The following is a 25,728-nucleotide window of genomic DNA, read 5'->3' on the forward strand; positions in this document are numbered from 1 at the left end:
TAATGATGAGTTATGTATGTGCTTATGAATAAAGTCTGTGTGTGCTGGGAGTAGTGCGGTGCTAAGGCATAACTTCGGCAATTTAATAATCAAGAGTGTTTACTTACGATACGCGCTACTTGCGAAATTTTCGCACAATAACTTCTCTATAGTTGTTAAAATTCAAAGAAGTAAATGCCTAAAATGTGTGTATGTATGTACATACAACAAACTGTGTGGTTTCCAGTTGGTAAACCGCGAAAAAATCACAAGTCGTTTCAAAGAGCTCTAGAAACAATACATACCTACATATATGTGTGTGCACTTATGTGCTTGTGCGGTTGGCATGGCATGAGGCGATGACTTCTTTGCTGGTATACATAAAAGTTCGCGTGTTACTATCAAAATCAGCATCCTTGTTGTTGTTCTGCCTGCTTTTCGCTATGCTGCCTCGTTTTTTACTTGAATGTTTTAAGTAAAGTTGTTCTTGTTTTAGTCGTTGCACTTTCGTGTTCTGCAAGTGGCTAAAGGAAATGTGCAAAAACAAAAATGCAACGAGCTCCCTCGCGGCCCGTCACCGGCAAACAAGAGAACGCAAATAAGGAAGGCAGTGGTAATGAAATGTTTGCCAGCGAATTATTTCTTTAATGACTTTGAATGCAACACGTCAAACAACCTGTCACAGAAGAACGGTAATAATAATGCAAAACTGCTTATGCATACATGTGTGTGTAATGTATAGGTACATGCATGTGCAACAAGAACAACAAATCAAGGTTATGGCTTGGTATGGATGCAGTGCCTACATATGTGTGGCAACAATGACCACAAAACCATAACTGTGCATAAAAAGATTACATGCATTTATGGATGTACATATGAATGTATGTATGCATGTATGCATGTCTTTTAGGGTTAGCGGAAGGACGAGCAGTAAAGCCGAAGGATGTCCAAATGAAAGAAAAAAATCATTGCGGTGTAAAGAAACCCGGGAAAACAGGTGTGCAAAATATGAAGCTTTGGAAAGCGCATAAATCTAGCAGCGAGCAGAGGAAAACAAACAGGAAAGCGGCTGTCATAAATGGCAAAGATATAAACTTCCGATTGGACGTCAAAATATGTGCATAGACATGTATCTGATTCCAGTAAAGCTAACTCTCTTCACAGTATGTAAAAGTGAATTGCCATTTAATCAATTGGGGTTTCGCCAAAAATCGTGCAAGGTTAGATGCACAACCAACGAGAGCTGGGCACAGCTGGGAAGGGCAGCTGGATATCAGGAATGTTTTCAACGCACTCAGCTGGAACCAAATAATGCAAACTCTAGAGAATATCTGCATATACTCAAGATTTAGAGCTATCTATCGAACCGGATACTGATATGCCTTTTTTTCATATCCTTGTTCACTCCGTTCTGGAGCTTAGGACGCCGATAAGACTCTTCCATCGTACACGGTTCTGGGCTGTTGTTTTTGCGCCGTCTCATATGATGTCCGCATCTGCTAATGCGCGCAACATCTACCTTCGCCAAGTGATCTTTGGCCGACCGCGACCCCTGTTGCCTTGCGGATTCCAGTCCAGTGCTCTGGGAATGCTACCTGGTGGTTTCCTGAGCGTGTGCCCTATCCATCGCCACTTTCTGCGTTTGATTTGTCATAGGATGGGCTCCTTGTTCGTTGATCTTCACAGCGCCTCGTTGCTGATGGTGCTCGGCCAGAATATTCTACTGACGAAAATTGTAGCCTCTGTGTAATGGTGTTGGTTACCAGCCATGTTCCACTTCCGTACAGTAATACGGACTTCACATATGAGTGGAATATTCGCAGTTTAGTGGACTTTTCGAACTCGTCCATACTGTAAGCATTCGCTCGAACACCGCCCTTGCTTTGTTTAACCTGCAGTTAACATTTCATCTGATATGTGCAGCCGAGATAGCGGTTAATGATATACAACACAAATATTGGAGAAAGGAAAATTATAGTTATGACAGATTCTGAATTAGGCCGACTATTAAGCAATGTAATGTACAATGCAGATTTTGGCACCTCTCTTCCAATGACAGCAAAAGTAGTTGGGTTTAGCGAATGACTTAGCTCTTCTTGTAACGGGCAAATATCTAGACGACGTTGAAAGAATTATAAACTCCTTCTGTGAAAATACTCAACAGTAGATGGCGATGGTGGGCCTTTAGTTAGCCGAAGTAAAATCAGAAACGGTCTGAGTTAGTAGTCGCAAGAAGCCAGAAACGGTAGCTTTGGAAATGGAAATGCTTTTATAAAATCAAGTATGTGATTATTGAGGATAGGCCAAGCTTGTGATAACACGCGGAATATGCTACACATAAGGCATCGACAAGTAGTAGCTCACTATCGAAAGCACTTCCTAATGTTGACGGCGCTAAGAGCAGCAAAAGGCTACTGTTATCAAACGTTGTGAGCGTATCCGTATTTTATGGAGCCACCGAAAAGCCACACTTGAAAACGGGCCCCACGAACGCACGCACTCGGCTGTGTATTTGCTATTTACCATAAGATTCATTCGCGCATTCAAATCCTCTCGAACGATTCAGCAATGGGGTGATATTAGGTTAGCTTCTACTCGATATTCTCGCAGACGCAACGAAGAGAGTCTAGGTAAGGATAGAGAAACGAAGGAAACATGGTGAAAAAATTCTGACTGTTAACCGTTTCTCGGCGAATATGAAATAATCAGCTGATTGTCTGACGTAAGTGGGGTTATAACAGCGGTTTGCTTGCGAAACAAACTGAGATTGTGTTGATGTTATATAAAAAAAAATCGACGAAGTCCTCGCTAACGTTGCTTCGTTGCTGTCTGAACAACGAGTGATTGGACGAGTTTGTGATTACATGCGAAATGAGTGGGCAGAACTCTGCTGTTGAATCCTCGGTGACGTGACTGAAGGTTAAGCCTGGTAATTTATCGTCCTTGGGAAGGAAAAAACAGTAATAAAATCTTAGAAGAGCAGAAGGTTAAGTTAGGTTAGCCTGATTGGCATTAAGCCACACCTAGACCTTTTGGTCTCTAGCGATACCAGATGGAGACCGAAGAGGAAAAAATAATATCTGTTTATATTTGGCAGGAATGATGGGATGCCTCAACCAATAGCAGTTGGACATACACCTTCCGTAGATCGACAAGTGGCTACAACGAAAGCATTGTAAAGTAAATTTCCATTTAACTCAGTTCTTAAGCGGCCATGGGAACTACATGGTGACATTAATAAGTGTCAAATATACAATGAGCAGGAAGACTCGTAGCACGTGATTTTCAAATGCACTCGTTTTGAAATTGAGGGTCAATAATTCAATAGTTGACAAAGACCTTAAAGCGGACGAGATGTTAAAGTCCAAACCGCTATGGAATCGTAGTATGTGACACTACATACCGTCGTATGTGATGTCGTAGTAAATATAAAACAGGGGCTACGAATAGACGGAAGTGCGCAATATGCTTAACAGCTCCGTCCAAATCAAAAAAAAACATCCCATTATATTGTATGTACATATGTATGTACGTCTGCACATACACAAATCTATACATATAAAAGAAAGTCATGTTAGTTACACTATTTATAACTCGAGAACGGCTGAACCGATTTGGCTGAAAATTGGTGGAGAGGTAGCTTAGAACCAGGAAACGGACATACGATACTTTTTATCCCATTCGAACGCGTTCCGTGAAGTCACTATAAAATGTGGTATAACAAAAACGCATCTGATATGGAATAACAAAACGCAAATGACAGCTAAACGTAATTTTGTCTATGGTTAAGTAGAAAATTTGATAATATAAATTTTGTCAGAAATGCATAATCACAGTAATTTGTATTCTCTTTGAATCATCATTATCAGTGCCGCGACCAAGACGATCGAATCTTTCCCGACAAAGCCGTAATGCAAGAAGGATACGAAACATTGCGAATGAAACGACTGAAGAAGCGCAAGGAATTGCCCGTGAAGAGCGCCGCCTTAGTATGGCTCGCCTTCGTGCTTCTCAATCACAAGAGCAAAGCGAGGTAGCCCGTGAAACGGCTCAGTGGGCAATGCGAAGTCGTCGAGCGAATAACAGAGATCAACAAGTAGATAATTTTCGACGCACAAGAAGAGAATTATCAAGTGCTGATTTGAATCGAGCAGCGTTTCGATATGATTGCAACACTGATTACTGCTTGCATCCTAGCGTTTGCACTGGACCAATGGACGTTGTTAAGAGTATTGTGGCGCATTGAAGTTTTTGGAGAAACGCCCGGATTGTGCTGCCTTAGTGGAAGAGTGAAATTGCGGTAGTTTATAAGTCAGGTTAGGAATGCCAGCGCCAAATCGTGAAATGAATCACGCATTTAATTGAGAGTTGGAACGGGAACGTGAATATGATCACCAGGAATTAGATTTATTAGTTCAAAAGAAAGTACCACTGTTGAATCGCCAACAAAAAGAAGTTTATGATACATTAGTGAAGGCAGTTAATGATGGTTTATATATCCTTGATGCTCCTGGTGGAACTGGTAAGACATTCCTCATGTCAGTAATTTTAGCCACTGTTCGTGCGAGATCCAACATTGCGCTTGCAGTTGCATCTGGAATAGCATCCACATTGTCAGAAGGATGCCGTACGGCTCATTCAGCATTAAAATTGCCGTTAAATCTTCAAAAAATTGAAGCACCAACATGTTATATTTCAAAAAACTCAGCAATGACCAAAGTTTTATCAGCATCGAAAATCATCATGGGACGAATGCACAATGGTGCATAAGCGTGCATTAGAAGCATTTAACCGGATATTGAAAGATACTATATACGCAAGGACTCGAAATGTTTTGGAGGCGCAATGATTTTACTGTCTGGCGACTTCCGCCAAACACTGCCAGTAATTCCAAGATCAACGGCTGCTGACGAAATAAACGCGCTATATGAAAAAACTTCAGCTGACAACAGATATGAGAGTGGCATTACTTAATGATACATCTACTGAAGATTTCTCTGAGCAATTACTGACTATCGGTAATGGTCGAGTACCTGTCGATGAATCGAGCGGATTGATTTCATTTCCTCAGAATTTCTGTAACTTTGTCTCATCGAAAGACGAACTTATCAAAAAAGTATTCCCAAACATCATTAATAACTACAAAAATAATGAATGGTTGAGTGAGCGAGCAATTTTAGCGGCTAAGAATAAAGATGTAGATGACCTAAACTACATAATTCAAAATGATATCATTGGAACAATGCATTCATTCAAATCCATTGACTGTGTAACAAATGAAGATGAAGCCACCAACTATCCAATTGAATTTTTAAACTCCTTGGATGTGCCTGGCTTACCACCGCACAATTTACGCCTAAAAGTTGGCTCCGTAGTAATCATGCTGTGAAACATAAGCCCACCAAAACTTTGCAACGGTACGCGTTTGGTGGTAAATAAATTGATGAACAATGTGATTTACGCGACGATACTCAAAGGAAAATTCGAAGGTGAAGAAGTTCTCATTCCGAGGATCCCGATGATCCCAACCAATCTTCCGTTTGAGATTCAAAGACTTCAATTTCCGATCCGTCTTGCATTCGCCCTGACCATTAACAAATCACAAAGCCAATCCTTGAAATTTTGTGGTCTGAATCTAGAAAATCAATGTTTCTCACATAGTCAATTATATGTGGCATGTTCACGGGTCGGAAAACCATCTGCGTTGTTTGTTCTTGCACCTGATAATAAAACAAAAAATGTCGTGTATCACAAGGTGCTTAACTGAAGAGTGCAATTTATTAAAGCTTCATTGAAATACTTGATTAATAAAAGAATTAAGTTAATAAAATCAAAAATCCGCTTTTTTATTGGCTCTAGGGCGGAACAAAGTTCGCCGGGTCAGCTAGTTTATGATAAAAGGGGCACAAATGGGAGACGAACTTGAGAAAACGAATGAGCAATGCGGTGGCTTCTTAATAATCGCTACACCAGAGACGGTCCCGATATCCGCGGTTACGCGTTGATGCGTCTTTTATTTATAGCCGAATTGAATCAAATTCTAGACGCTATATGGACTAACCTGTACCGAGTCGAAGTCGAATTTCCGATTTTGTTTGGCTACATCTTTAAATGGGCGCATTTGGAAAAGTAAGCTTCTCTAGTTAAGCACCTAAGGAAGAAAGTAATTTGATACACAGTTCCTTGGACTGCAATGAGCCGAAGCGTTAGGCCGCATTCGTTTTACAATTAATTAACGTCATTGGTGATTCAGTGCAATAGAAATAGTATTTTATGCAAGATTCGAGCGACTTTTTCTAAAGTAAAAAAAGTCTCATAAAGATATTTCAAAACAGGAAAATAAGCAAAAGAATATAAGAATATGAATAAAGCTTGTCCTAAGAGCACTAACATGGTGATAAAGAAGCAACAATAAAAACAATTGCAACCACACCAGCAGAACGAGAAATACAAAACACAGAAAAGAAAAACAAAACAAAACAGAAGAAGCAAAAATAAAAACAAATAACTAAAACTTGCACAGCTGCTTTTTGCCAATGCATTGTGCCGCCAAGCAAGACTCACAAACACATGCACATATACATAGGTATATGCAAGCACAAATAAACAAGCAAAGTGAAAGAAGAAATACACTCACACTTGTAAGGAAAAATGCAAACATTAAATAACACAACAAAACAAATCAAACGAACACCAAAAGAAAGACCAAAGCACGAACAAAACAAAAAAGCACCAAAGGCACATATACATATGTATGTGCATGCCTACATGTGTATGTAAATACGTAAATAAGAGTATACATACATACATAAACACAAAAATCGGATATAAAATCTAAGAATCATAAAATTAAACAAAATTGAATCTCACGAGAATAAATGAGAACATCCCTAGCAGCTAAAGAGCGTATGTGGCTTTGGAAGAAGAGAACACTCTGCTGTCATTATGTTGGCGTATAAAAATAGCACGTAAATGGCAATGCCCTTCTATTTCTGACTTCCCTGTTGGGGGAAAAGCAAAACACAAAAAAGCAGAAGCGTCAGAAAGCCAAGCAACCAAGACACAAACAGAAATGATATAAATTTAACAACAATAAGAGCAACAACAATAAAAGAGGCGACAAATGCTCAAGAATAAGTTGCATCACTCGCTGAGCCAATAATCGTTGCTACGCGACGAGTGAACCATTCCTACTCACCAACATTATCACGACCAACGATACGTATACGTTACATTTATTTGTGTTCTTTGCTGAGTGTGTATATGGTGAGAAAAGTGCGCGCGTAGGCGCGTGTGATTGTTAACTTGCAGTCTGTTGTAATAAAAGCACGTGTTGACTATGTTGCATTAGCGAGTAAGGTAAGTCGGAGAAACAAAACTAAAAGTGGAATAGAGTAAAAAGAGAGAGAGCGTGTGTGAGTGTGAGATCAGAGAGTGTAGTAGCGCGCTTATACAAACGATTAAATAACAAAATATGTGTATGCGGAGTGAAGAGAGGTGTTATGGGAATGTGGAGTAGAGTGGGTTGGATGCCAAAAGCGGGAGGCAACAAAAAAATTAATAATTTTAAAAGAGTTTAAAAAAAGTATATGTAAATATTGGTAAAATGCTAATTTGATGTGGTAATAGTGAGCCGAATCAAATTGTGTGAGAGTGTGTATAAGTATATGTGAATCTTTTAAAGCAGTTAGTCAGTCAGCAGGCAGTACGTAGGCATTCCTTTCCTTCACTCATTGGTTGGGTAAACTCCGTGCTAAACTTGACGGCGAAAGCCGGTTGAATGACTGGAACTGCCTGCTCTTGTTGTTAGATGGTGTCAAGTGTTCGGAAGATTGTGATAACAAGAAGCGTGTAAAAGCGCGTATATGTAACTACATATGTTTTCATGAATATGTTTATATATACTCGCACCACCCTTTAACCACCCTTTATATGTTTCTATTTGTAAGCAAGAATTCAAAAAGCTACCCAATTTAGACAAAACTGAATTTAGAGCTAGTTAATTAGAACCATACATAAAATGTTTGCAAAGTATGCGAGAATGTGCTTGAGCTCATGTAATTAAGTCACTTCCACTTTTTAAGTATGCGCAAGATTTTTAATGCGAAACTTTTTGCGTTTACATTTATAAAAATATAATTCATTTTATAATTAGATTATAAAATGTTAATATAAATAAAATTATACATTCCTAACTTTCAAGGAAAAACCTCCCTAACAAAAAATTCCTAGCTTTGTACAATAATTTACCAAATTTCAAAAAAGTTTTATCATCAAAATTTCTAACTTTTTAACTAACTTCCTAAGAAAAAGAAATTACAAAAATTTTAAAAAATTTTATCATCAAATTTGCAATTGCTCATTTATTGCTCATTTTATTTTAGTAAAACCGCTAAGAAATTGCGGGGATTTTTGATGATTTGTTTTTTATTGAGAATTTTCTTCCATATAAAGCGCATGATCGGAAATCCTCGGTGTCCATTTGCACTTGCGCGTGACATACAGCGCGCATATTTTGCGCTCGATTGCTATTTTAGACAGCAAAGAGGCTTTACTTTAAGGTTTATACCCCAGTAGCTAATGGGAAATTTCCGAAACTTTTAAAAGTTCTATCTGATATCTGAAAGTAGCATAAACTTCTAGTACGGAGGGGGCATATAATCGTATATAAATGAGTAAGTAGTATATATTTAGAAAGCGACACAATTTCCCCTGATAAATTATTGGACTCCACCAAACTTAATAGACAAGATAAGCACGACAATCTGACGACTGAACAATCTGAAGAGTCTAACTTAGACGATTAAGGTGAATCATGTCATAATGGTACCATCAATCTTCTCATAATGGTATCAAAGCGGCGCTTTAGTGCTATTTGGGGAATACCAGAGTGGTACTTCAACCCTTGCACCTGCCTAGCCTAGATAGAACTCTGCAGTTTTATATATGGTAAAGGGTTTCCCAATAACAGGCGTTATTTAAATATATAAAAGGCTATCGATGCTAGAGATGATTAACCATTTTTTGTGGCCGGAATTTGATGGTATTGATCTGGACAACGTTTATTTTCAACAAGGCGGCGCTACGTGCCACACAGTGATATTTGCTTAACACTTTGACCTCTTTGTCAGTCAGCGGTGACTGATACTGAACTGTTCCAGTGGAGCCGTATCAATCACCGGTGACTGACACTCATGACTACTTTTATTTTTTTATTTTGCACAAAAATGCATCGAAATAAATACAAATATTTATATTCCTAAATATCCTAAAATAAACCCCGTTGGCGTTCAAAGTTAGGGAAGCAACTAAGTCTAGTACTTACGTGTGCATAAGTATGTCTATAAGTATGGACAGGAACCCTGCAGTGGAAAGCCAGACCGCTCTGCAAGCATGCTAGTTCTTGTACTGGGTGTATTATGGAAGAAGTTATACAAGTTCGAGATTGACTAGAACTTTACCAATTGCAAAAATGAGCAGTTATAGGGATAAGCAAAACAGATATTCTGCTAGCACTATAAATAAGCATGAACGAAATTAATTACCGGATTAGAGGAGTATTAGTTGATGAAGTCCTGAGGCTGATAATTGACATTTTGTGGGGAATCGGTAGGCTAAAGATACCACTTCTAGCATTGAAAAAATATGGATGTCGCACTACTTTAACTTCACAGCAAACCGGTAGCAAAATAATTCAGAACCAGTACGTTTGACTGCAGGCATCTCAGCCAATTTGGAAGCCAACTCAATATGTATAAATATGCACACATGGAGGCTTACATGCAACCACTTTTATTTTCTTTTATCCAATTTCAAATACATACACATACGCACATATAAATATACTTATACCTACTTACCTGTGCATATAGTTTGCACTTCGGCATGCGTGCACAAAAGCAATAACAATAAGTGTGACAAATGTACCAGCGCGAGTATAACGAAAAGCAAAAATTTATATAAAAACATCAAAGGCATGTGTGCACAATAAAAACATAACAACAAAAGAAAAGCTAAACGCAGCGTAACATAATACCGCAGCAACAAAACTATCGAAACTCAACACAAAAAAACAAAAAAGCTAAAGTAAAAATGCCTTGATTGCATATTTATCAGCGTTTTGCTTGTTTACTTGTTGTTGCTATTGTTATTGCCTTTTGTTTTGTGTAGTTGTTTCTCTGCTGCAGCTGCTGCCTTCATTCGTAGTTGGTCGCCGCTCATCGTTCTCCATCGTCTACATCTCGCAATCATTCGTTCGTTCCATGCGTTCACGAGCTTGTCAATAAAGATTCGTTCGCGTTTTTCTGCTGATTCTTGCTATACGAGTACAACGCACTCGGCGTAAGCAAAACGAACCCACACGACCCCCACTATGCATTCGTTGGCAGCGACGCTTGTAGAGAGTTGACGCTGACGTTCATTTGTGGCTGTGAGGTTTCGCAGCTAGCAGCTTGGTTGCGGAGTGGCACTTAGTAGCGTTTGCTTTTTTCCTGGTTTGGATTTACGATATTTTTTATGTTTCGCATACAAATGGTGTTGCCAATAGAAGTGGAAATATGAAGATGTAGATACGTTTCAGATTATGCTATGCAAAGGCATCAGTTTTAACAAGCTGTGTATGTCATTTAATAATTAAATTAGAATATTAACACTTGTGCTCACATAAGTAGGCCACTTTAACTATCATATTTACAATATTCATAATATTTTTCATGCAAAATATTGTTTGTTAAGTTTTAATAAAAGTATATTCATTACAATTTTCAACATCGCATGCAAAAAAGTTGTCAAAAATCAAGGCGATTTTTGAGCAACTTTAAACTTATAGTACTTTATATCACTAGACTTGAATAGGCTACAAAACTGCATACTCAGAATTCTTTTAAAGTCTCTGAAAAAAGTTAAAAATGTCTATCACAGTGTTCTGAAATTTGTTAAATATTTGGCGGCCGCCGTAGCCGAATGGGTTGGTGCGTGACTACCATTCGAAATTCACAGAGAGGAAATAGGTTCGAATCTCGGTGAAAACACCAAAATTAAGAAAAACATTTTTCTAATAGCGGTCGCCCCTCGTCAGACAATGTCAAACATCCGAGAGTATTTCTGCCACGAAAAAGCTCCTCATAAAAATATCTGCCGTTCGGAGTCGGCTTTAAACTGTAGGTCCCTCCATTTGTGGAACAACATCAAGACGCACACCACAAATAGGAGGAGGAGCTCGGCCAAACATCCAAAAAGGGTGTACGCGCCAATTATATATATATATGGGGCATTCTTTCTGAACGTGAGACCCCCTGCCCCCAGAATAGATTTTGACGAAAAGAGGTCTATGAGGGCTTAAAATGTAGGTAATTATGTTTACTTTCGAAAGCAAAGTGGCACTTCTTGAAATTCAAAATGGCGGATCCAATATGGCGGATTCAATATGGCGCAATTTTGCAGTTCGTGCATCAGATTTATGCTATGAACTGATGATAAAAAATGTGATGAATAATCAGTGACCAATAAAAATAAATAATTAACTTGGAAATATGTAAAATTAAATCCAATGCAACAATTTTACTTAAAAATAAATAAAGAAAACACGAAATAGCATAAATCTGATGCACGAACTGCAAAAGCAAAGCTCTTTTGAGGGCGTTAAGTCTTTTGACCACACAATTCTTTGATCTGCCTCTTACAAAATGATACTCAAGATTCCTACAATTGCTAAGCCTACTATATTTTTTAGCATGACGACCATGACGAACCAAGAGCGGAAGTCTCTTGTAAACATATCAAAGAACTGGAACAATCAGTGCTCGTACTGCAGGAGTCAATTATGCATATCAATTAAAGTCGGTTCATGCATTCACATACATATTCTCCGCTGTCCTGAGAGTTAGCTTAATTCTAATTCCAATGCATTTATCTGGCAACTCAATACCATCATTAAGCTGAGCTCTTCATTTAACTACTAACACAAAAAGCGCTAGAGCACTAACGCGCCAAACGCCCAGACCTCAGCGATGAATATCATCGCCGCAGTCGCTTTGCAAACCATAGCTACAGCGAGCGTGAATCAGGTATAGAATCGCGTCTACGATTGGGTTTACCAAACGATCGAAAGCGTATGCTAACGATACGAATGACGACGACAGCAGCTGCGGCATCGTGCAAAATTGTAACACGAGCAAAACGAGCGACGACGACGACGACGTTGGCTCCAAAAACAAACCAACAAAAAATAATAAATATTAGAGAACCCATCAACTGGTGGCGAACGAATCGCGTCGAGCTGTGAAACAGCAACTACAATCAGTCTTCAATGAGCGTTCGCTTTTTGAGTTACTGCAAACGGTTGTTGGTTGGACCCTCCATGCACGCGGTCGACACACGCAACGAAAACCAACGCGCAAAGCTACAAGGCGAACAACGCCTATGCCGTTTTAAAATTCTATTAAATATTTATTACAATTTAAGTAGTTGTAACTAACTAATGGCCGCAAAGCAGCAACGGAAGTGAACGATGAAGTTGAAATGACGAGTGCCAAGAACGAACAGTGTAGTGCAGTGAATTATGTATGAAGATGCGTGCGTAAGTGTGTAAGGTGAGTAAGTAACGGCAAGCCAAAAGAAGGAGTGTTCAAGAGGGGCAGGCGGAGAGGAAGAGACGAATGAACCGCATTGAAACGAAACGAAACGCATCGTGGCTGAGAGGACAGCTGAAATGCAATCAGTGAGCTAAGGCGAGGTTGTGCTTATCCGAGTGTGCGTGTGTGTGTGTAGTTGAAGTAAGGTGGCATACAGGCGGCAGGTGCGTGCAAAAATGCTACATGAATGCGTGAATGCAGTGCAGCGTAAGCGCAGTGTGCAAGCGATAAATGAAGGATTGCGACTTGGCCGCAGCTTGTTTTGTATTTTCTTGAATTGAAGTAAATCATAAAATTGAAGTGCATAAAAAATTTGAATTGCAGTACTTAACACACGTACTCGTTCATGCAATTGTATGCATGGAAATGAGTAATTTTGTGCTGTAGTGCAACAATAAAATTCCCACAATCATCTACTACATCACCATAGTATAAAAAAAAGCAAAAACACATTCATTATCAAGAGTATTTCCATTGTTGTGCTACCAACAACAATACATCGTATCTACATACGTACATAAATACATAGCGCTTCATTTACAGCAGCTGGCCACCAATTGGCGATCAATCGGTTTTTTTCTCTCTCGTGTTTGTTGTAAAACAAGTGTTAAGTAAGCGCATACTTGACGCTGAAATCAACAATTACAACAATGCCAGTTATGGAAGACAAATAAATAATAGAAAAGCACACTTCTAGTTACATACATACTCTTTTATGTGCTTGTCGACCGCGCGTGTGACTTCTCGTCGCTCAAAAGCTCACTCGCCTAGCACCATGTGTTTGCATGCCTGTACCGCTTATTGACTGCTCGACTGGCTCACCAATTGGTTGATTGGCATATCCATGCGCAACTTGATTTGCAACTAAGTTTAGATGCCAATTGGCCGATTGATGATGACAACGTCGTCGTGCTGGTTGGCTCCACTGGCGATTTCCACTGATCAAGCGACGCGACGATTGCCGATAGACCAACAATCAATATGATTAGAAACTAGTGTGCGTGAGTACGTGCGCAGAAACGCAAGTGACACAGCTGGAGTCACAGCAGGCGCGCAGAAGTGGGTACAATAGAGGGAGCAGGGAAGAGGGGGTGGTTATTTGTGGAAGTAAACTGCTAAAGTAGAGTGTGGAAGTTATCAAAGGAATTATTATAATCTAAAATCCAGGGAATAATATGAAGTAAATGTGAAATAAGGAGGAGGAACAATGAAAATTTGTAAAATGATTTCCAATTTCGAACTGTGTAGGCGAGCACCCTTAACAATTATAGTAACAATTAGGCTGTTTGGCTCATCCTCCTATTTGTGGTGTGCGCTTTGATATGGCACAAATGGAGGGACCTACAGTTTTTTTTCATGGCAGAATACACTCGGGCGACCCTCGTTATTTCGCTCATCAATTACTTTACGGGAAATACTTTAGTCCGAGTGCATACATGCTAAAAAATCAAGCTTTTAAGATTGCATAGCAGCAACAAATAATGCTAACAGCTTTTCCACTCTCAGGTTGTAAATCATTCAAATAAATTATAAATGAGCGAGCAGCTGAAATTCATTTACCTCTAAAACTCCTCTGTTTTTCGGAAATTATTAGACTCTTTCCATTAAAAACAATTTGAATTGGTTCACTGCCTGTTATATGACTTGGGATTTAACTCGAACTCTTTTAGCCTTAGAAAGGGCGCTCAATTTATTTAATCTCATTTTTTTAGAACTGCGTCTTTATATCCCCAATTGTTTGATTTTGGAAACCGCCTGCCCTAGTAGGTCTTATTCACCCTACTAATCCGACTCTTTATTTATCCTTTCTCCAGAGCTTTTTAGAAACCTATTGGACTATATGCGCATCCTCTGCTCTAACAGACCCGACTGTCTCTGTTGGATAGTCGCAGCTGTGGCATTTTAAACGCAGCCTAGGCAAGTTGGAGGTTGGCTTTTCGCCGAGATCTAAAGAACTGTTCCTAAAATGCGATCCTAAGATCGCTTCCCATGATAAGAAAGGCAAGTTTTTTTCGCTCTCCAATTTCAATCCAGTACAATGCATATCGTATGCAGAAGTTAACTTAACGATTTTAGGAACTCTTAATACAGGGTGGGCCATATAGCGTTTGCTTTTTGAACCACCTATTTTTTTGAGAATGGTAACACAAATGAAATGTCAAATGTGTTCATAATTTACTTAAAGGTTTGACATTTACGAAATGGGAAGCTATACGCTTGAACAAAATTGGGAAATATTGAAAACCTATTTCCAAAGTGGTGAGTCTTCTTCTTCTTCCGCGGTTACAGTAAATGGCGAGCGTCACCGTGACATGCTCAACGAGTTTTTGTTTCCAAAAATTGAAGAGGATGACATGGAGGACATTTGGTTTCAACAGGACGGTGCAACTTGTCACACTGCCAAAGTTACACTCGAACGTTTGTCTACCGTTTTTGAATTCCGATATCAATTGGCCGCCTCGCAGCTGTGATTTAAGCCCGTTGGACTATTTTTTGTGGAGAGCCATTAAGGACAAATGCTATGCGAACCATCTAGAGACAATTGATGCTTTAAAACACGAAATCGAAGTTGCCATTCATGAAATTGGAGCCCAAATAAAAATAAAAAAAGTTTGAAAAATTATTGATTAGTTTTTTTATAGCCGATTCAAAAAGCAAATTTTAAGTGGCCCAACCTACATAATTGGTAAAATAGGCTCATAAAAGTTCTTCTTCTGAGATTGGCAAGTAACATTAGGTCGTCTCTTCTTCTTCTTTGTGATTGGCGCTATAACCACTTACGCCATTTAGCTCGAGTTTAACGAAGCGCGCCAGTCGTTTCTTTCTCGTGCTAACCGGCGCCATTTGGGCACACCAAGTGAAGCCAAGTCCTTCTCCACCTGATCTTTTCAACGTAGAGGAGACCTTTCTCTTTCTCTGCTACCACCAGCTGGTAGCGCATCGAATACTTACAGAGCCGGGGCATTTGTATCCATTCAGTAGGAAGTCTCTAGGCTGTAAAAAAATCGATTGCAAATATTGAAAGAGAGATAAATGATTCTACTCCTTTCTTGCTGTTAGCCACCGATTACTTTCGAAGAATGCCAGTTGTTGCTTTTAAGCCTGAAGTCAGACGCGATTTGGAGAAGACACTCCGCCCAGAGCTTTTTAATTTTTTAGCGATGATTTGAGCTTCATTAAAAAATATTTCAATAATTGCAACTATTTAAGATTAAAATACCAATACTGACCAACGTTTTTTTGTTTATTTGTAGAATCAAAGCAAAATACGACTGAAGCCTCGAGTGAAGAACGATTCCAACGGAAATTTAAATGATTCATAGACACATAAAAAATATTCATAATCGTAAAAAATGCCAAGCAAGCCAATTCTTTATATGCTAATAAAACAACACGCATTGGCTGTTAAAATAACAACAACAACAATCACTTAAGCAATACATTTAATATATTTAAGGCAACAACAGCAGAAATTTCATGCCAAGTATAAATTGAATAAGATTAACTGCGAACATTGGAACATGTGAATAAAGCAACAACAACAAAATTGCATCTCATCAACTAAACAAACAAAAAAAAAAAATAAGAAACCATAAAATTTATGCGTTCGCTGACGTTTTGCAAACCGTTAGAATTTTTCACACGCTCTCGGCGCTAACATAATGGCAGCACGGTGAACGCAGAGTCGCAATCGGACTGAACAAGAAGTGGATGTGCACCAGTAGGAGGCCACAACACGCAGAGGGGAAAAGACGTCAAAATAAAGTAGCCAACAGCTAAGTTCATTCTAAGTGCATTGGCGGCCATTTACAGCGGCCAACAAAGAGCTAGAGCTATTGTGTATTTTATATATCGCTGTGGGATCTATGCGTGTGTGTGTGTGTGTGTGTTAGTGAGGTGCATAAAAAGCGCAAACAAAAAGCAACACGCGAAACCGGTTACTTGTTGCAGTAGTATTGAACCCTTCCGTGCAAAAAATAAATAAACAAACAAAACAAAAAGACAGCAGGTTATTAGGCGGGCACGGTCAGGCCAGACGGAAGGCAAGCGGTGAATTTCGGAAATTCGCAAAACACAAGCAAACAGCAACAGAAACAAAAAGAAAAACAAGAAAACAAAGAGTCAGAACCAGTCAGAAGTTAAAAGTTGTTTGCTGCTAAAGTCGAAAGGAAAAAAAAACAACGAGTAGCCACTGCAGTTTGAGCAGCGGCGCGACCGCAGTAAAACTACCAGCAGTGGTGGCAGTGGAGTAGTAGTGGCATTTGTGGCAGCGCGACGACAACATCGTGAAAATCCCAAGAAGCGGAAATCGAAACTCAAAGAACGAAAAGGAAAACAACAACAACGCTTTGGCTCTCAAGTAGACGATTGCATACTGCCGACGGCTAATGAGCAAATCAACAAATGAACTGAAATGCGACACTCTGTGTTGGCTGATTTGGGGTAATGAAAATGTGATGCATTTTTTATAAAGTTGACATCAAATTTTTGCCTGCAATGCGCCGTAAATTGAGAAATTAATTTTAGAAAAGTGAATGGAACGTGAAAAACGAATTGTGAAAATAAATAGTGCGACTAGGGAAGACAATCAATTGAATGTCAGTGGAGAATTGTGAGGAGAGGAGTGTAAAAAATGTGAGCAACAGAATTTAGTGAAAACGAAAGAAAACATTTTTAATACGATTTGCAAATAGTTTTGAATAAAAAATTTTATAAACGGAAAAATTAGATTTTTTCGATAATTGACTCTATAAATTCTTAAAATATTAAAAGATTGAAGAGAAATTAATTAATAATTTTGCGAATTAGTAAAAGAAATATTTGATCCTTTTATTCCTGCATGGAACTTAGGGCCTCCTAGTAAAAGATGACCAGTAAAGTTTATGCTGCTGCCGTTGTCGCGTTTTTAAGCAAAAATTTACACAACAAATAATGCAATAAAGTGTTTGATATTTACATTTCGGTGATTAAGTGAAAAAACATTAACTAAAGCGACTGCTTGTGTGGAAATTAATAGAATTAATACAAAAAAAAAGAAGAAATTAAAAGCTCCTGCCTAAAAGAATGAATGATTGAAAATATTAAAAATAAGTGCATGAGAATTTATTATTCGTGAAATTTTCTGCTAATGCATGCCCAAAAAATTGAGATAAAAATAAAAATAAATTGCGTGAAATACAAAAAAAAAAACTATCCGTTTGAAATTAATCGTTCAGTCGCTCTGTGCCGTGAAACTTATATTTTAAAGCTGTGCGTTTTCAAATTATTGCATAGAAAAAAACTGAAAATGATTGCTTAAAAACATTTAAGAAAATTTAATTCAAAATTGCATAAGATTTATTATAAAATTTATTCGCAAATCCATTGAAAATCAGTGCTTATTTGTGTGATGTCATGAAATTAAAAAAAGTGAAAAGTGTGCGATTGTAAGCAACAAAAATTGTGGCAAAAAAGCGGTAAAAAACTGAAAAATGTTTCAATGCGCGGTTTTCTTAAATAAAATTGTGACTTTTCATAGCGAAATTTTACTATAAGAAAACGTGAATTGATTTGAAAAACTGGCGCAACAGGAAAAAGAGCAGCATGTGGCGAGATGCTTGAAGTGATCAACTACTCCGACTATCGCATAAAAATAACTGTGAAGTAAAAGTGTTTTGATTACTTTGACTCAGTGCGTTAACTTTGCAAAGTTACTACGAAAAATAGTTGCATTTAAATGCTTCATTGTGTATGTGTGTGTGTGTAAGTTAGTTTCGATTAAGTGAAGTGAAAACAATGTCTGCCATCTCAAAAACCACAGCAACAACAGCAACCAAATCAAGCAATAACGCCAACACTACTGCCACCACCGCCAGCAGCACCGCCACTACCATTCCCAACAACAACAGCAGCAGCAATAACAGCAGCGGTATTCATACTAGCGTACGCAGCAAAATAAGCACTCCTACAAATAGCAACAACAACACTGCCACAATAAATACCTCAACAGCCAATACATTCTCGTGCACAAAGACAGCTGAAGCCACTCCAGCAGCGCCACCACTTTCACTATTCGACCAGCTTAAGAATAGCGCAAATCTCAATAACATCAAATGCAGCAACATCAACAGTCTATTCAATAGCAGCAAATTTAAAACCCAAAAGAATCTCACCGATTGGCGTAGATTTGCCGAGGATGATAGCAGCAATAATAGCGACAGCAGCAGCAGCAGCAGTAGCTCCAGCAGCGGTGTCAGCGATGTCGGCCTCAGTCGCGGCTTTGGCGCTCATATTCGTTTGAGCGAAAATTCGATTAAAGACTCTTTTCAGCAAAAGTTTGTTGCCTCCGTTTTGGGCAACAGCAGTGAGAATTTGAAATCAACGAAAAAAGACTCGCCGCAACTGGTGGCCGTAAAACTAAGCAATGCAACAATTAGCAGCCAGAATAGCGCTAGCAAAATGAATACAAAGGAAGTGGAAGATGCGTCGCCTGCAACAAAGCCGCTTGCGGGCGCAACAATTGTCGCCGACAAACAAGAATCGGAGGCGTGTAGCCACATTTTAGATCTCACTTTGCAGCCCGCCAAGCGTAATGTGAGCCTTAGAGCGCCAGCAATAGCAACAAAAATAAACGCCGAGGCCGAGACAAAGACCAGCAAGCCAACACCAGTAGATATCACCAAAAAAGCCACAGCAGCAACAGTTGTGGATAAGACAAACAGTAACACCTCCATTAAGGGCAACAACAACAGCAATGGTGGTAATGTTGTTGCGCAGGTCGATAGCAAATTGTCCAGCACAACCGCAAACGCCTCCAATGTAGTTAATCAGCCTGTTCAGGGCGAGAGGGAAAGTGTCAGTAAGAATGTCAACAGCACTGGCAGCAGCAACAGCAACAGCAACAATAGTCTCGGCCACAGCAGCACTAATTGCGTGTCAACATCATTGACGAGCGCGAGCCAGCAACAACAAACACAACAAGAGCAGGAGCAGCTGCAAAAGCAAATAAAATTCTCGATGCCGACACTGCCACCGCCCTCAGCAAGCACGGCTGTGGCATCTGCAACGAGGTCTGCAATGGATAACAAAAACAAGCCATTGACTGTTGGTGGCTGCGTGGGTATTGTGCGTGGCACTAAAAGAGCTGCAGGTGCCGCCGCATTAGCAACAACAAGTGAAGCGGGGGAAACTGCCACCTCAATGTTGAACCATTTCACCACACCTGCATCGGTGGCCCCAATTGCGGCACATTATTTCGCACAGAACAAACGACAAAAACAAGGCACGCCCACAGCCGCAACAGCTGCAACAACAGCAGCACACTTTTCCACTGGTTTGCTTAATGACCAACAACAAAAACAATACATGGAAAACTTGAAAGCCCTACTCGATTCCGATAAGCTGAACTCGGTTTACGCGCATCATCAGAATGGCAACGATCTCAAGGCCGTCGTCTATTCGGCGCTTACGAGCGCTTTGTGCGGCGGCAATAGTGCAACGGCGACAGCGGCTAGCAAGCTTTTGGCTGCCGCCAATCAGGCAAAGAAGAAACGCAAGAAGAAGCGGTGCACGGATCGATGCGATTCATCGGAATCATCTGACAGGTGAGTGACACAATAAAAAGCGCAGAAAACTTGAAGACAGCTAAATAACTGGGGTTGAATTTTTTTTTCAATTAGAGCTGCGTCAAAATTTCTATTTTTCAGATAGGTATGCAGAAATGACCACAAGCTTTTCTTTTATGCTGCCTAAAAAAATTATGGCGAACTCTATTAAGAAAATATATCCTTACTTGTACTTAGGGAGGCATAGTGAATTGAAAGCCTTAAAGCGTTCTTCGAAAAATATTTTTTGGGTTAATGTTTTATATAGTAGTCTTATTTTTATTGACACCCTTGCCGTAAATGAGCGATATGTGCATATTCTTTGTTAGGCCAGAAAGATTAGGTGCGCAACTAAGTTCCCGCTGTTTGTCAATAGACGCCGCCAGCCGTGTCTGCTAGTCGATTCTAACATAACCTAAGCGTCAAAAACCAACAAACCGCTTCGACACATTAGTGATTTTGTTTTGGTATCATATACTTTAGGTTTTGTGAAAATGCCGAACAATCGTCATTTGCGGGAAGTGTTGATTTTCCGCTTTCATTCGAAAAAACCGGCGGCTGAAGCGCATCGAGAGCTACAAAAAGTTTATGGAGATGCTGTTTTAAATGAAACAACGTGCCGAGATTGGTTCCGTTGCTCCAAAGACGGTGATTTTAATGTTGATCACCGTCCGCGTGAAGCAAGGCCAAAAACCTTCGAATTCGCTGATTTGGAGGCATTGCTCAATGAGGATCCGTGTCAAAAGGAAGAAGAGCTTGCTTCAGTATTAGGAGTTACCCGCCAATCAATTTCCAAACGATTTCATGCTTTGGGAATGATTCAGAAACAGGGGACTTGGGTTTCGTATGAGTTGAAAGCAAGGGATCTTGAACGGCGTTTTTTCGCTTGTGAAAAACTGCTCCAGCGGCAAAAAAGGAAGGGTTTTCTTCATCGCATCGTGACGGCTGATGAAAATGGATTCATTACGGGAATCCAAAGAAAAGAAAGTCATGGAGACTGCCCGGTCATGCTTCTACGTCAGCGAAGGTTATGCTATGTGTTTGGTGGGATCAAGTTGGTGTTATTTATTATGAAGTGTTAAAACCAAGCGAAACCATCACTGGGGATCGATATCGACTTCAATTGATGCGATTGAGTCGAGCACTGCGCGAGAAGTGGCCGCAATACGCGGAGAGGCATGAAGAATTGATTCTACAGCATGACAACGCTCGGCTTCACGTTGCCAAACCCGTTAAAACCTACCTAGAAACACTGAAATGGGGAAAACTACCCCACCCGCCATATTCTCCAGACATTGCGCCGTCCGATTATCACCTGTTCCGATCGGTGTCACATGATCTAGCTGACCAGCAGTTCCATTCATATGAAGACATCAAAAAATGGTCCGTGGATAGCCTCAAAAGGTGAACAGTTTTACCGCGACGGTATACGAGATCTACCAGAAAGATGGGAAAACGTAGTAGCCAGCGATGGGCAATAGTTTCAATGATTCACTTGTAACCATTTTTTCAGAACAAAGTTGTATTTTCATCAAAAAAAAAAAAAAACAAAAAGCGAGAACTTAGTTGCGTATCTAATAGCAACCCTCGTATATTTAATATTACAAATTTGCTTGCGCACTAAATGTATAGCATATGCCTAGGCGCAGATATACGAGTTTTTCGAATTGAAACTGAATAAAAGCTGAACTGTGAAATATTACGTCCCTCTTCATATCTGAACAAAATAACTAACTCGTTTATCACTCCCGTCAACATTTCCTCTTTTTTCCTCCAGCAACTTTTATTGCTTATTTTTTCCTATAAAAAATATGTTTTTTCCGAAAAACATTTAACACTCTCTCCTTAAGTACTACAAATAAATTTTAAGCCACTCAAACACACACAGGTATAAGGAGGAACAGCACGGAAACCTGTTTACTGTGTGGAAAATAAATATTAGCCATGACTTTAATGGCACTAAAGAATGACCAGTCAGCCAATCGTAGAGCATTGAATGCAATTTAATTTTATTTATGGCGCATGACTGTCGATTTCCCGTGAGAGTGTTTACGATTTGTGTTTTTCATTTTGGTTCTGCTCTAATTTTAATGTGTTTTTATAGCAGCTGGGAGGGATTAGCGATGGAGCAAGCATGCAGTGCGCTCCAGTATATAATAAGAGGGTGAGTCAATAAGCTCTTGAAAATTGCAGTAGGGAAAGACAAGAAATGTTTTATTTGTCAAGATGGTCTTCTTTTAAATTTCTTCAGCTTTCTTTTATATTTGGAAATAGAAAATAGGCGCCCGACGGCGGTTAGGGAATATTCATGGTGAGAAGAATTCGGAAGGTGTGGCCAATATCAGACCGTTAACCGACTCTCAGTGAATTCGAAGGAATCAGCTGATTGGCTGACGTCACTGGGGTCATGACAGTGGTTTATTTCCGAAAAAAACCTGAGATTCTGTCGGTGATATATGAAAAAAAATCAACGCAGTCCCCTCACATGTTACTTCGCTGCCGTCTGAACAACGACTGATTGAACGAGTGTGTGAATGCGTGTGAAATAAGTGGGCAGAATTCGGCTGCCGAGCACCCGGTGAGGTTACAGCCGAAGTGGATCGCACAATTTTATTTTTCATGATAGGAAATTGACTAAACCTGGTAACTTATCATCCTGGAATGGAAAATATTATGCATTGAGCATCAATTGGTAGCCTAATGCAAGAGAAATCCACTGTCTTGCCGATTCGCTGGTCTCTGGTTTATGGTGGTGAAACTATTTTTTGGCTTCTGAAACTCGCTCAAATGTGTTAAAACACTGAACCATGCACCGAGTCTGTAGTATCTTCAAGTTCAGGTTCCTGCATTAACCCTAGAATCGTAAGATAGTTTTACCCTACGTTAATGCTAATATACGTAAATTTTACGTACAACACAAAAATTTAAAATAAATGTTGAACAAAAACTTGTATATCTTCTGTTTTGATTTTATTTATTGAAAATACAAAGTTTTATGTTTCTTAAGGTGAATTATAAAAAAAATTATGCGAAATTCTGCTTACATTCCTGGCATATTTTTATTTAGTGCTCACCGCATAAGGCCGCTTCATAGCATATCGAGCAATAGGTAGTTGTCATCCGTTTTTTGGAATAGTGACAAAATTTGCAGTATATCCGTTTGCTTTTTTAGGAAGCTTCGCTCACTGTTCCAGTTTCTTTTATATTGAGTATATTACGGATACTGTTTTTCAGTTCTCTAGGAAGGTTTGGTATATTATCAAGTCTCTATTGTTGCCACGGTCCTGTTAATTGTTCGTGTAGTTTTAACATATACATGTTGTAAAATATGCAAAGTGGCCAACGCCTGGTTTTCCTGTTGCATGAAATATTTTGAGCCATTTCATCAAAGGTATCTACGGCACCTTTAGTGGAATTGTAGGAGTGTATAATTTCTGGCTTTGATGTAACTTCGTTCAAAGCTCCAGTAATGTGCATTGTGGATAGTAACATCACGTTCTTGTTTTGCTTAGGCTTGTAAGACACCATTGTTATTTCCTTATCAAGCGCAAACATTGATGATCCATTTGGGCGAGATTTTGTTTCCAATAACTCTGCCGGTATTTCTGCTTTATTTTTGAGTAAGGTTCCCACGATAGTCAATTTGGATGGATTAGCAAGTAATTTTTGTGCTAAGGGAATACTGGTAAACCAGTTATCCATTGTAACGTTTCAAATTTTCAACGAAGTAATTGGCTAATGGAGCACCATTGGTTTCAGTGGATTTACCAAGATAAGGACTTGCATTTATTACATATTTTGTCGCTACATCATATAGCATTACAATCTTTATACCATATTTGTTTGGCTTGTTTGGCATATACATGCGGAATGGGCACCTTCCCCGGAAACCTACAAGTCGTTCATCAATTATAACATAATATATGATCCTGGCTTGTAAGACTTTGTGCAGTTGTAAATGAAGATGTCCCATATCATGGATATTGATTTTATTTTAATAACAGTGTTTAAAAAACATCCGCTTTTAATAATATTTACCTGGTCGAATATAACAACATTCATAGCCATTGCTCTTCCGCTACTACGATGCACTGGATTTCTACTCCAAACATGACCATTCCTTCCCAAAAGTGGATTAGAACTGGATACATCTTCAATGTCATTTAGTTGTAGCTGCACAGTTGGTGCTGACTTTTTTTTGCCGGGGGACCTTTATTTTTTTTTCAGATGCCATATTTTGAGCGGACTCCACGGCTTTCATCAGTTCCTCTTCAAAAGTATTTTCCTGGAATTCAGGAGAGTAGTCTGGATCCTCCAAACTATCGTCACTGTCAAAATCAAATTCCTCTTCAAGGTTGTCCTCAGTAAAGCTTACATCGCTGTCAATACTGTCCAGGAGGGCTTCTGTTTCTGCATCCGCAAGGCAACGACTTGAGTTTTCCATTATTTTCTTTTATTTCTCCTGAAAACCGCACGGAACATAAATTTCATTTACAAATATTTATACGCTAATAACAAGACCACGTAAAACTTACGTACACAAATTTATACGTTAATGCTAAGACCACGTAAAATTTACGTGCACACTTATTTTTAAAGAACGATTAAAGCTAAATGCGAAGTAACAACTGATTTATGATTCACTTGTTAATGCAACAATAAAATAAAGGAAGCACTGCCAAGAGGTCGTAGCGATAGCGCCGAACGGTAAAGTGTAACTGACTTTTTTTTGCGACATACACGTAAAATTTACGTATATTACGATTCTAGGGTTAAATATCAAAACGAGCATTTTATCGAATACTTCTTGTGTAGTTTAGATGATTAGAATTTTCCTCAGTAAAAGGGTTGTGTGCACTCTTTAAAAAAATGCTGCCCTACAAGCAAAATGTCGCATTGGAGGAGACAATTTCAGGTGTTCTCAAATTCAGGCGCTCGTTGAGCCATCCACGTATGCGCATTCGAGCTAAAAATAATTTATAAAATTGCTAACCGAGGCAATTTATTTACAATATATTTGCCGTTATACTGACTTTTGTATAAATTATTTACATAAAATAATTTTTAAAACTACAAAAGTTGCAATTAAATTAAAGCCATAAAGACACAGCAAGCAACACATTAGCGTTTATTAGATGCTTGCACTATTTTTTTCCAAATTAACATTTCACAAAGAGTGTCCGCTCGTCCACGTAGGAAATATTTTTCGTCTTCCGCCCACCCGCTCATAAATGCATCGGCAACTGTCAGCACTTGGAGGCTATTCTCCCCCATATTTGACTATCCACTCGAAAACAGTCATTTCCTGATGGCAACTTGCCATCAGCTATGCCATTGTTGTTGCTGCTATTTGAATGCATACTCATATTGTTGCTTGTTCTAAAGCATCATTATTTTATTGTATTTTATTGTACGAGTAAGTGAATGTGTGGGCTTTAATGCGCTCCGCTAGCTACGAACTGCGTTTATACTGAAAAAATTGGTTGCGCATACGCCCCATCATCTTAATGCATTACACTCATACAACCATA

The 25,728-nt window shown here is 39.1% G+C and overlaps 1 protein-coding gene across 1 annotated transcript in view; it reads left to right on the forward strand.

Annotated features, from left to right (window-relative positions):
- The first annotated feature begins 17,976 nt into the window (after positions 1-17,976).
- LOC129245635 (putative uncharacterized protein DDB_G0285119) overlaps positions 17,977-25,728 on the forward strand; it is a 43,193-nt gene continuing 35,441 nt past the window's right edge. Inside the window, exon 1 of the mRNA XM_054883932.1 lies at positions 17,977-20,197. Within this exon, the coding sequence (XP_054739907.1) occupies positions 18,390-20,197 (1,808 nt within the window). The 5' untranslated portion in view covers positions 17,977-18,389. The remainder of the gene's footprint in view (positions 20,198-25,728) is intronic.

The sequence above is a fragment of the Anastrepha obliqua genome, chromosome 4, assembly GCF_027943255.1.
Source record: "Anastrepha obliqua isolate idAnaObli1 chromosome 4, idAnaObli1_1.0, whole genome shotgun sequence".
Taxonomy (NCBI): domain Eukaryota; kingdom Metazoa; phylum Arthropoda; class Insecta; order Diptera; family Tephritidae; genus Anastrepha; species Anastrepha obliqua.